At 35.4% G+C, this 12,540-nt stretch overlaps 1 protein-coding gene across 1 annotated transcript in view; it reads left to right on the forward strand.

The window, feature by feature from the left end:
* The window catches only part of LOC133180185 (protein draper-like), a 51,646-nt gene extending 39,173 nt beyond the window's left edge, over positions 1–12,473 (forward strand). The window contains exons 4-5 of the mRNA XM_061314750.1: positions 12,191–12,331; positions 12,451–12,473. Coding sequence (XP_061170734.1) covers positions 12,191–12,331; positions 12,451–12,473 — 164 coding nt within the window. The remainder of the gene's footprint in view (positions 1–12,190; positions 12,332–12,450) is intronic.
* The last annotated feature ends 67 nt before the right edge of the window (positions 12,474–12,540 follow it).

Raw genomic sequence — 12,540 nt, forward strand, 5'->3', positions numbered from 1 at the left:
GCATTTAATTATTTTAAATTGCAATCAGATAAGAAAATTTTTTTTTTAACCACATTAGGGAAATGAGTATATAGCAATAACAAACTAAAAAAGGTATAATACATCTGATCGTGTGACAAAGTATTTGTAAATATTTACCCCCCTACCCTTCCCCTTTCTATACAACCTCTTTTTTCCACATCCGATTTCTGTGTATATTACAATAGAATAAAATTTTAATAGTTCAAGTCATTAAAACATTGCTTAAAGAGAGAGATATGTATAAACATGCACACATTTACAGTGTGCAGTATACTTGCATGGTCTTGCACCAAACAACTGCGATTATGATCTGTTATAGTCCGCCGCTGACGGTTCAAGTGGAATTTTCCAGACAGAGCACATTTAACAGAGAAACATGCTATTGAACTGTAACACAAGTAGGAATCGAGTTAATCATCCAAACATGCTGAAGAAATACGATCTTTTGATGTCCGATTTCTTCTTTGTTTACATGCGAAACTTCTTCCGGTGATCGTTCACGGTTAGATCGTACGCCATATTACTCGAAGGTAATAGAATAAATGTGTGTTAAGAAAAAAAAAACACGTCTATTTTCTTTTCTGATTTTATAAATAATTCTTTTGTAAACGTTCTATATCCTTTTGCGTTTCTGTAATTTATTCTGACATATTAATATTAACCTTTACTCGAACTGATTGGCTGTAGGATACAGGATAGGATTTGATTAACTACTATATGTTTCTATCGTGAATCCTCCTGAATCCTATCCAATCCCATCCCATGTCAGCTTGTGGGACAGCAGCACTGTACCAATATCTGTGAAAATAAGCAATTTTCTACTACTTCCTGTTTGGCCGGAAGTGACGTCATTCGACGCATTTTGATGATCTCGCAAGCTGCTACTTGTCATGTTGAACAACTTTGCGTCTTTGAAGTATTACAAATTCTCAATACTTTTTGAGATATCAGGAAAAATATTTTGGCCCTTTTAGATTCCTTATTTAAGGGGCCAGCCCTTTTTTCGAGATATCATTTAAAAGATCTTGTAATTCTGCACAAATTTTGTTATATATGTTTTAACAAAATATTTCCAAGTAAAACGATATCGTACAGAAAGTGTTCGAAAATTTGAAACTCTCGATACGACTATTTTCAGGCCATAGCGAGCGTCGACGTGTGGCACTTCCGGTGAAAGTTAACTTTGTATTACAGATCTACATATGTTGCTCTGTCTTCGCTAAAAGTTTCACGTTCCTGTGATGAGTGGTTTCTTAGAAAACCTGCGGACAAACTGACCCTCCAAAAATAACTAAATCGCAAAAATCTTCGGACCGGAAGTGACGTCATCAAAATAAAAAATGTATCAAGATTTTTTGATGTTCTTTCAGACCTGAAAGTTTCATGAAAATCGAGGGAACCGTTTTCGAGAAATCGCGTGCACAAAATCGGTAAGAAAAAAATAATGAGAAAAACAGTGGAAAAGAAACCGAAGAATAACAAGAAGGTCTTCCGCTGAAGACGGAAGACCTTAATAATAAAAATAGTGGAAAAGAAACCTAAGAATAACAAGAAGGTCTTCCGCTGAAGACGAAAGACCTTAATAAAAATAGTGGAAAAGAAACCTAAGAATAACAAGAAGGTCTTCCGCTGAATACGGAAGACCTTAATAATAATAACTAGATGAGATCTCGTTGAGAGCAACGAGTAGGTCTTCCGTCCGATTTTTCGATGAGATATGATTTTGATTATGATCTTTGTTAAAAGATAATAATACATAGACTTCCCTAATTAGATTTCATTCTTTTGATTTATATAACATTATCAAAGAGCTATAGATGACACGCTTTTGGCACCTCTGAGCCCCTAGTTTGAGGGGTCAGCCCCTTCTTCTTGATATCAATTGAAAGGTCTTGTGATTTTAAAAACGTTTTGTTCAAGACCTATTCAGAGATTTCTTTTCGTTGTGGAGATAAGCTGATTGGAGATATTTAGGGACCACCCCTCCAAATCCTTAATGGGACCGTTTGACAAAAATTGAAAGGGTGCATATTATTTAAAACATTTTTCTGACCATCTTTTGTTCAGTATTGCTTATCAAAATATCCCCCCTTTTCGAGATATAACGCGTCAAAGACTTAGTAATCTGGCCCCTTGTGACCCCTTATTACGTAATATATGATCAGAATCTTATATATTGTTGTAAATCGTTAAGAATAAACATCTTTGCTTCTGTAATGTATTACAAATTATTGATCGTTAAAGATGAAAGATTTTTGGCCCCTCTCAGCCCCTAATTTCAGGGGTCAGTCCCTTTTTCTTCATATCAAACGAGAGGTCTTGTGATTTTGAAGATTTTTTGTTCAACAATTATTCAGAGATTTCTTTTCGTTGTGGAGATATGCTGAATGGAAATATTTAGGGGCCACCCCTCCAAGTTCTTAATGGGACGGTTTGACAAAAATTGTAAGGGTGCATTTTGTTTAGAACATTATTCTGACCATCTTTTGTTCAGTATTGCTTTTCAAAATATTCCACCTTTTAGTGATATAAAGCGTCAAGGATTTAGCAATCTGGCCACTTTTGACCCCTTATTACACAAAATATGATCTTAATTCTATAATATGTAGTTGCAAATCATTAAGATAAAAATTTTTGCTTCAGTAATTGATAACAAATTATTGATAGTTAAAGAGTTATAGATGAAAGACTTTTGGCCCCTTTGAGCCCCTAATTTGAAGGGTCAGCCCCTTTTTCTTGATATCAAATGAAAAGACTTGTAATTCTAAACATTTTTGCTCAACAACTATTCAGAAGTTTCTTCTTGTTTTCAAAATATGTATAATAAAAATATTTAGGGGCCCACCCTTCAAGTCCTTAATGGGGCCATTTTGCAAAAATTGAAAGGATGCATATTGTACAGAACATTATTCTGAACATCTTTTGTTCACTATTGCTTATCAAAATATTCCCCCTTTTTGAGATATAAAGTGTCGAAGATTAAGCATTCTGACCCCTTTTGGCCCCTTATTGCGTAACTTATGATCAAAATTTTAAAACATAGTTGCAAATCGTTAAGATGGACAATTTTCCTTGAGTAGTTTATATCAAAATATTAACCGTTCAAGAGTTATACTTGAAAGACTTTTGGCCCCTCTGAGCCCCTACTTTGAGATATCAGCCCTTTTTTCTTGATATCAAATGAAAGATCTTATATTTCTGCACATCTTTTCTTCTAAATGTTTAAACAAAATGTTTACAGATAAGAAGATATAATAGAAAAGCTGCCAAATTTTGCGAGATATATATGAGCTCATTTTTCGAACCCAGGCGAGCTTCTGTGCCTTTTGCACTGGAGAGATATAGACGCAAAATGGCACTTCTACAATCCATCCTCTACCTACACTGAAAATCGTAAATCAATATCTTAAGTCGTTTAGAAGGAGTTTCCCGGACAAGCAGACCATCTGAAATATAGAAAATCTTCCATATCTCAAGACCGGAAGTGACATCATCAATATAAAAAATTTCCAATAAGGTTCAGATCAATGTCAATTAGATCTGAAGGTTTCCTGAAAATCCACCGAACCGTTTCTGAGAACTCGCGTGCACAAAATCGGTAAGAATAATAATAAAAACTAGAGCAAAGCTCGTTGCTGGAGCAACAAGCAGGTCTTCCGTCCAATTCTATGAAGAAAATGAAGAACAGAAATGCAAATTAATATGTAAAAAAACAGTTCTGAAGAGCATTCGACTCAAAATGATGTGAGACGTTTTCAGGGACTTTTACCATTCAATTACAAGAATATATTTGTAAAAAGAATCCATTGGTAACTACTTCCGGTTAGACCGGAAGTGACGTCGATCGACAAAAAATAAAGTTGGACGTCTCCAATGACTTTAACCATTCAATTTCCTGCCAATACCTACAAAATTAAGCCTTTTCTGACTACTTCCGGTTTGACCGGAAGTGACGTCGATCGGCGAAAAATAAGTTTGGATGCTTCCGATGACTCAAAACATGCAACAACATATACAAAACTTCAAAAATATGTATTGTCTGACTACTTCCTGCTTTACCGGAAGTGACGTCATTAGACGATTTTTGATGATCTCATCAGCTGCCACTTGTAATTTTGAACAACTTTGCTTCATTAATGTATCACAAATTTTCAATCGTTTTCAATATATTTAGAAAAAAAACTTTCGGCCCCTCTAGGTCCCTTATTTTAGGGGCCAGCCCCTTTTTATTGATATTGGATGAAAGATCGTGTAATTATGAACAAATTTTGTTCTACATGTTTTAATTATTTACAGGTACAAAGATATTGTAGAAAAAGCATTGAAAATTTTGAAATTTTCGATGTCTTTTTTCGGACCATAGCGAGCGCCGACGTGCGGCATTTCCGGTAAAAATGAAATGCATTACGCATATTTCCAGACATTGGTCTATCATACTTGAAAGTTTCATGATTTCATCTAGAGCCATTTATGAGAAAATTTCCGGACAACCCGACCCTTCAAAAATCATTAAATTGACAATATCTCCGGACCGGAAGTGATGTCATCAAAACAGGAAAAAACGCATAAGGTTCAAGTGATCATACATAAGTCCTGAAAGTTTCATGGAAATCCATCGAGCCGTTTTTGAGAAATTGCCTGCACAAAATCGGTAAGAAAAAAAACAATAATAAAAGTGAAAAAGAAACCTAAGAATAACAAGAAGGTCTTCCGCTGAAGACGGAAGACCTTAATAAGAATAGGGAAAAAGAAACAGAACGAAAACAATAAGGTCTTCCGTTTTTTGAATACTTTTTATTCAACAACTATTCAGAGATTTCTTTTTGTTGTGGAGATATGCCAAATGGAAGTATTTAGGGGCCACCGCTCAAAGTCCTTAATGAGGCCGTTTGACAAAAATCAAAAGGGTGCATACTGTTTAATTCATTATTCTGACCATATTTTGTTCAGTATTGCTTATCAAAATATTCCCCTTTTTCGAGATAAAAAAGCGTCAAAGATTAAGCATTCCGGCCCATTGTGACCCCTTATTACCTAACATAAGATCAGATTCTTATAATATATTGTTGTTAATCGTCAAGATAAACATCTTTGCTTCAGTAATGCATTACAGATTATTGATTGTTTAAGAGTTAAAGATGAAAGGCTTTTGGCCCCTATGAGCCCCTAATTTGAGAGGTCAGTCCCTTTTTCTTGATATCAAATGAAAGGTCTTGTAATTTTGAAGACTTTGTGCAAAACTATTCAGAGATTTCTTTTCGTTGTGGAGATATGCTGAATGGAAATATTTAGGGGCCACCACTCCAAGTCCTTAATGGGGACGTTTGACAAAAATTGAAAGGGCGCATATTGTTTAAAATGTTATTCTGAACATCTTTTGTTCAATATTGCTTATCAAATTATTTCCCCTTTTTCAGATATAAAGCGTCAAAGATTTAGCATTCTGGCCCCTAAAGACCCCTTATTACGTAACATATGAACAAAATCTTATCATACAAGTTGCAAATCGTTAAGATAAACATCTTTGCTTAGTAATGTGTGACAAAATATTGATCGTTATAGAGTTATAGATGAATGACTTTTGGCCCCTCTGAGCCCTAATTTGAGGGGTCAGCCCCTTTTTCTTGATATCAAATGAGAGGTCTTGCGATTTTTAAGACTTTTTGTTCAACAACTATTCAGAAATTTATTTTTGTTTTCGAGATATGCTGTATTGAAATATTTAGGGGCCAGACCTTTAAGACCTTAATGGTACCGTTTTGCAAAAATTGAAAGGGTGCATATTGTTTAAAATATTATTCTGAATATCTTTTGTTCAATATTGCTTATCAAAATATTTTCTCTTTTCGAGATATAAAGCGTCAAAGATTTAGCATTCTGGCCCCTTATTACGTAAGATATGATCAAAATTTAAAAACATATAGTTGCAAATTATTAAGATTAACTTTTTTGCTTTAGTAATTTATAACAAAATATTGATAGTTAAAGAGTTATGAATGAAAATCTTTTGGCCCCTCTGAGCCCCTAATTTGAAGAATAAGCCCTTTTTGTCTTGATATCAAATGAAAGGTCTTATCATTTTGCACATCTTTTGTAGTATATAAATATAATATTTACAGTTAAAAAGAAAAAAAAAAAAAAAAAAAAAAAAAAAAGAAAACGTGTCAAAATTTGCGAGATGCTTGTGAGCCTATTTTTCGAGCCCAGGCGAGCTTCGGCGCCTTTTGAGCTGGAAAGATATAGATGACAAATGGCACATCTACAATCTTTCCTCTATCTTCACTAAAAAGCTTATCCCTTTATCTCTATTCGTTGAGGAGAACACCCCAGGACAAACCGACCCTCCGAAAATAAGAAAATCGTCCATATCTCACGACCGGAAGTGACGTCATCAAAAAGCAAAAAAACCTATCAAGATCAATTGAATATCTTTTACATCTGAAAGTTTGATGTAAATCTGCCCAGCCGTTTCTGAGAAATCGCGTGCACAAAATCGGTTGGAAGAATAATAATAATAGGGAAAAAGAAACCGAACGAAAACAATAAGGTCTTCCGTTGGAGACAGAAGACCTTAATAATAGGGAAAAAGAAACTGAACCAAAACAATAAGGTCTTCCGTTGGAGACGGAAGACCTTAACAAGTTGCTGTCCTTTAAAAAAGGACTGCAATACGTGGACCATAAGCATGTGTTTCTACACGAAATTCAAAGAAAATTTCTAGATTTAGTGATTTTACAAAGATGTAATTAAATTATTTTTTTTTACATGTATCTTGTAATTTTCATCGTTATTTAAGTCTGCTTAATTAGGCTGTAATGATAAAAAAAACCATGAAATTATGTGAATATGAAATGTTGATCTAGGTATCTATCACAATTGTAAACACTGGTCAAGTAGCCTTTAAAATTAACAACAGAATTAAAAGAGGCCTAAACGTGCAGGTTTCTTAGTGGTTGAATTGTAACTCCGTTGGTGGATCCAGGAAAGGGGGGTTTGGATGTTGTAACCCCATTTATTTTTGCAGAAAGAGGAGGAGAGAGAGTGCCACTGTTTTTTTCTGTAATAAAGATATTTTTGCGTCTTGTATTTTCAATAAAATAAGTACTTCAATCTCTGCCCTTTCTGGTCTCTAGATAGAGTTTTGCTTATTGCTTTTCTCCTCGTATTTTCACAACCCCGGCCCGGGCCTCGACCACACACACGTAACATGAAAGATTTCACTTCGATATCATCGGAAGAACAGGCAAACGTACAAAGCTATTTTTGGACCATCTTCTGAAGTAACTAACTTTAAGAAGCATGCATAAAAAGTCTTGAAAGGGAGTATGCATAAGAGAATATTTCTAATTTCTCCTTATATTATGGGGATATTTTAACAATAAAGAGAAAGGTCCAAAATGTTCCCGTAGTATGTTGGGGAGGGGGCTCACTTTTTCTCAAAAAAAAAATAATTTGTTGTTATAATTTGAATATATAAGTTTTGATTTGGAAGCTCCCCCACACTTTTTGTTGCGGGAAGGTTCAAAATACGGAAAATCAAACATTTAAAAGAAATCAATATGTACCGAAAAGTTTAGACGAAGCCCTGAGAACAATTCAACTCTTTTTGGAGGTTGCCCCTTTTGAAAACCGTTCCAACGGACTTGAATATAAGTGCCTGCAGTGTGACCTAGACCCCCCCCCCCTCCCCTCGTTTTCAAAATCTGCTGCATTCGACCCTGTACTGGAGCTCTAGAAGGGTCTCGAGCTATCTAAAACGATGCTAGGTAATCGATTAACTCGATCAATTTCAAAAACACAGAAAAATTAATTTTATGTGCGTTTTTTTCTCTTTCTCTTAAATAACGGAATGGTTAATATACAACACCTGCAATCGTAACTTCTCGGCAAAACAACGTGTTTTCCGAGCTCGCCAGAAGGTCTGAGAAGATGCGATTGACAATCTCATCGCACGTGGGTGTGTGCACTGTTTGCTAGTGACGCTTAGACTGGTGACGGTATTTGCTACGGACACGAAGTACTATACACCAGTTTCATAACATGTGCAGTTTTTTTTCTGTTGAATATTTGAGTAAATTTAAAGTCGAATATCTTCGATATGGATTAACCCATATCTATTCTTGTTACAACGACCGTCAATGCATCCATGGACGAGTTCATGGGTTACTCTGAAAGGTGACACAGGTCAACCTTTCGTTAACATTTTCTACAGTGACTTTGAGTGGTTGTATAATCATAGCAAAATTTTCAAATTTGATTCCCGATTGGCCTATAGTTTTGTCATTAAAAAATCGGGCTACGATACATGCAACCCATAACGGCTGGGATTTGACATCTGCACTAAATTTATACGGAAGATATCCTATCATTGGAAAGATAGAGTTACACATGTAGCACAGATCTGTAGTACGCAGAATTGTTTTTGATGCCCCCCCCCCCCCCAAATGGAAAAACGTTGCTACAGGCCTTTATCAAGCTATATTTGGATTGCTGTCTATCAAATTATTTTGCAAACCTTGGTGCATAAAACTAATGCCGGTAAATTGTAGTTGAATTAAGTTTTTAATTCAACATGTTCAAGCTGTTTTAAAAGCTATCTATATAAGTATTTCCTACTTATTTAAAATACTTGTACCATAGAATTTATTTTGTATATAAGGATATATGTATTAAAGAGAAATTCAGATCTTGGTTACGCCAAAGAATAATTAAATACGATGTGCAGATTTTCGAGCGAGGTTTGCCAATGATTCTAATTCGAATAGGGCGAATTGTTCTCAGGGCAAGTTGTCTTAGAGGCGAACTCTCTAGCGTTCTCGCGCATGCGTAGCCTGACATAAGCCCATGGCATCCGGTTTTACCCCACTTATATATTTTCTGCGTGGGCCTCAGGGTCCACGCAATAATAAACAGTAGAATCACTATAGGTCTTCCATTGAAAACAGAAGACCTAATAAGAAACAGTAGAATCACTATAGGTCTTCCGTTGATGACGCCAATGATTTTCTGCAGAGTAGGCTATGCTGCACGGTGCGATGCAAAACATTATCCTTGTGTCATTCTCAGCTGTAGCATATTCAAAACAATTTTTACAAGTTGAACAACTTTTCAATTATTATTCAACATGCACTTTTACCACTTAATTATTATTCGGAAATCATAACGATTTGCGTTCGTATGTTATACAATCCCCGGTTAGGGAGTACCTATCGTAAGCTCTTTTTCTATAATCATAATTTAACTATCTGATGAGAAATGAAACTGAAACATAATAGCAACAATTGAGATTTAGTTAAAAGCAAGTTTTTAAAGTATTTTACTGATAACAAAAATGTGGTTATAAAGGAATGTCGCATCTGAATGATGCACAACGCCAAAAAAGAAATGGCGACTGGAAGCAGATATACATGTACTTCAGTCTACAGTTGCAAATTATAAATATCACGAAGCACCATATTTGGCCTTAAAAAACTGAAACTAACTACATGGTTAACAAATTATCACCAAAAATATGGCAGATCGCGCTTGAGATCCACAGCACAAGGTCACATAATTAGTTTGCGTCACATTCAACAACGTTTCACAATGACATCATCTACAGCATTGGCTGTCTAATGTCTGAATTGCACAGAATTTTAAACAGGGCCGTTTGCTAGAACTAGAACCAGAGGACTTATTCATGTCATTTCTTTGTCCCACAACACTGCCATTAGTTAATTCAAAGGACTTAGACCAATAGAGCAACGCTGGCAAGCAGTTTGACTTAGCCCCGATTCTAGGGATCATGAAAGATCTTAAGCTTAAGTCAAAATCTTGATGTACTAAAACGTTGTAGAAGTCAAGCAGACCAAAATATTTTTTTCAATATTGCTTTACATAAGTGTTCTTATCTGCAATATTAAGAGATAAATTCAATTATTATTAAACATTTTTAAGGCCATTGAAAATTTGGCTCAAGTCTTAAGTATGTTTCATGATCCTGGGGAAAGAGTTCTTATTGCAAAGCCTTCTTGAAGAGTCTGAATTCAGATTTCGTACATTTGGTAATGAAGGTTATGCAGAAATCTGCCCCCGGGAGTCGATAGACTTATTGTTGGTGGTGTTATGACTTGGATAATGGTATTGTGAAGAAGCAGGAGTGGTCTCGTTCATATTCTAAGGAATTTGATGGAACGACGGTAACCCGACGATGCCCTACCTGCACATTTTTTTTCAATAATGCAGCATCCTAGAGGCGTATTTCAACCTAACAATGCCAAACCACATATAGCTTGTCTGACAAGCGCAATATTGAAAAACCAGTTATGCCTTGGCCATCTAAAACCCCACTGAGCATGCCTTATGGGTAGACATATCTGCCAAAGACAACTGAAACTTCAGACTGCACAGGCTGACCAAAGCTCTACATTTAGTGTAGAATAGAATTCCTATATTGTTTTTATACACTGAACTAGGTTCATGGATGATGTTTTAGGGCATCATTGTTGTCTGTTAGGGGCATACCAGATATTGGTCTTAAATGACCTTGAACTATCTATGATTGTAAAAGAACTGCGAACGATAGTATTGTTCTCCCGCCTACCTCCAAGTCAATTTTCAAAAGTTAACACATTTGAATGATTTTTCATATTTATATAAATATTTATATGAATTTTCATAAAACATTACTTCTTTGGGAAAACAAAGAGAGATAACTCTATAATTTGGGTAAAACTTGTGTTTTTAACTATAGAAATCAATGGAAAACGGAAAATATTTTTAAAACATCTTTCCCCCCAGTGAAAGAAAAGTTCCTTTTTACAGGTAATATGGACTGTCATTTCACAAATTCATACCAAAGCTTTTTGTGTTTCACGGGGGGGGGGGGGGGAACATATGTTTACAGACAAAAAACAACAAAAATGCTTATTTTTTCACCAATTTCAAAGGGTTTTACAACTAAAACATTGTATTTTATTAATAATATATGCTTAATTTTATATGCGTAAAACACAAGAAAAGATTTAAGGAAAATTTATTCATATCCAAGAATATCTTAATATGTGTTGATGCTTTAAAGCCCAATTTCAATGGAAAATATCGTCTAACCCCCCCCCCCTTATTTTAAGACCTCAAATTAGGAATAATTAATTATTTAACATTGGCATTTAAATTATCAGTCAATTACCATTGAACTGTTCTTTGCATTCAACAAAAATTTTACGGTTAAATTGCCATTAGTATTGAATTAAATGGATGTACAATGTAGGCGGGAATCGAGACTTAGCGTGCGTAGTTCTTCTTTAGTTTATACATTTTGATTATACACCTTTTTTTTTGCCTCATTTCTTCGTTATCACTACATCATTCGACTGTTAAGTAACTTCTGTGTTTTAATGTGTCACTGAACTTTAACTATGCGTTTCTTCCTTTTGTCTTCTTATTGTCCCCCGCTTTCGCGAAAGATAGGTGACATTAAATCTCATTCGTCTGTAAGTCTGTCAAGAAAACTTGAACCTCGGTCATAACTTTTGTATAGGGTTTGCATATTTCATATTTTCATTATCTGTGAGATCTTTCCAATCTGCTTTTATTTTTGACTCCGTATACTTGACCTTAAAGTTGATCTACTTTAAAGCAATATCAGGAAAAAACAAGCTGTGCACAATAGCGGCATAATGTGAATTCCCGATAGAAAACCTTTGTACTGTATACATTGCAAATTTAGCTGAGCGTTGATAAAATAGACAAGCTTACCGGAAGCATTTTGGTATTCTCTTCTAATAAGACGTGAGTGCAAGACCCTTCGATCGCATGTAACTAGTTTTGCAACAGCTTCTTGATATATATTAATGAAATCGTTACCTTGATAATTAGTCGCTGCGTGGCGCAGTGGTTAGAGCGTTACCTCTAGAGTCGGGGAGTAAGGAGTTGATATTTACGTCGCGGGTTCGAATCCCACTGCGGGACGTGGAGACCGGTCCTTCGGATGAGACCGTATAGACCAAGGTCCCGTGTCGCAGAATTTAGCTGGCACGAACAAGATGCCTCACTGCTCAATGGCCCTGAGTGCCGAGTATAGATCTAAATTCGCAGCCCTCCACCAGCAACTGGTGGCGTCTCAATATAAGTTAGAAATTCTCGAAAGGGACTTAAAACAAACAAACAAAAAATAATTATTTAATTTTAGCTTGCAATACAAGTTGGTATGGACGTGATTGTTCACAGCAATGTAGCAGTCACTGCATAACGCCGTACCTATGTGACAGATATAATGGAACTTGCCAGGGAGGATGTGCTCAAGGATGGATAAATGATACTTGTGACAAAGGTTTGCGGCTGAAAAGCCTTATTTATTTACCTGAGTTTTCATATTTACATGCATGTTGCTCTTATTATGATATCATCAAAAGAATACATTTACCCGCATTTCAGTTCTTTTTTTTCCAGTTGACACGGATTTTTGTGAGTAAAGCGTTCATTTTTATTTATATATATAGCACAGCTGAATTGCATTTGTTGAACTTTGCACTTTTTTAT

Source organism: Saccostrea echinata, unplaced genomic scaffold, assembly GCF_033153115.1.
Source record: "Saccostrea echinata isolate AGI-Se365-2 ecotype Australia unplaced genomic scaffold, CSIRO_AGI_Sech_v1 ptg000006l, whole genome shotgun sequence".
Taxonomy (NCBI): domain Eukaryota; kingdom Metazoa; phylum Mollusca; class Bivalvia; order Ostreida; family Ostreidae; genus Saccostrea; species Saccostrea echinata.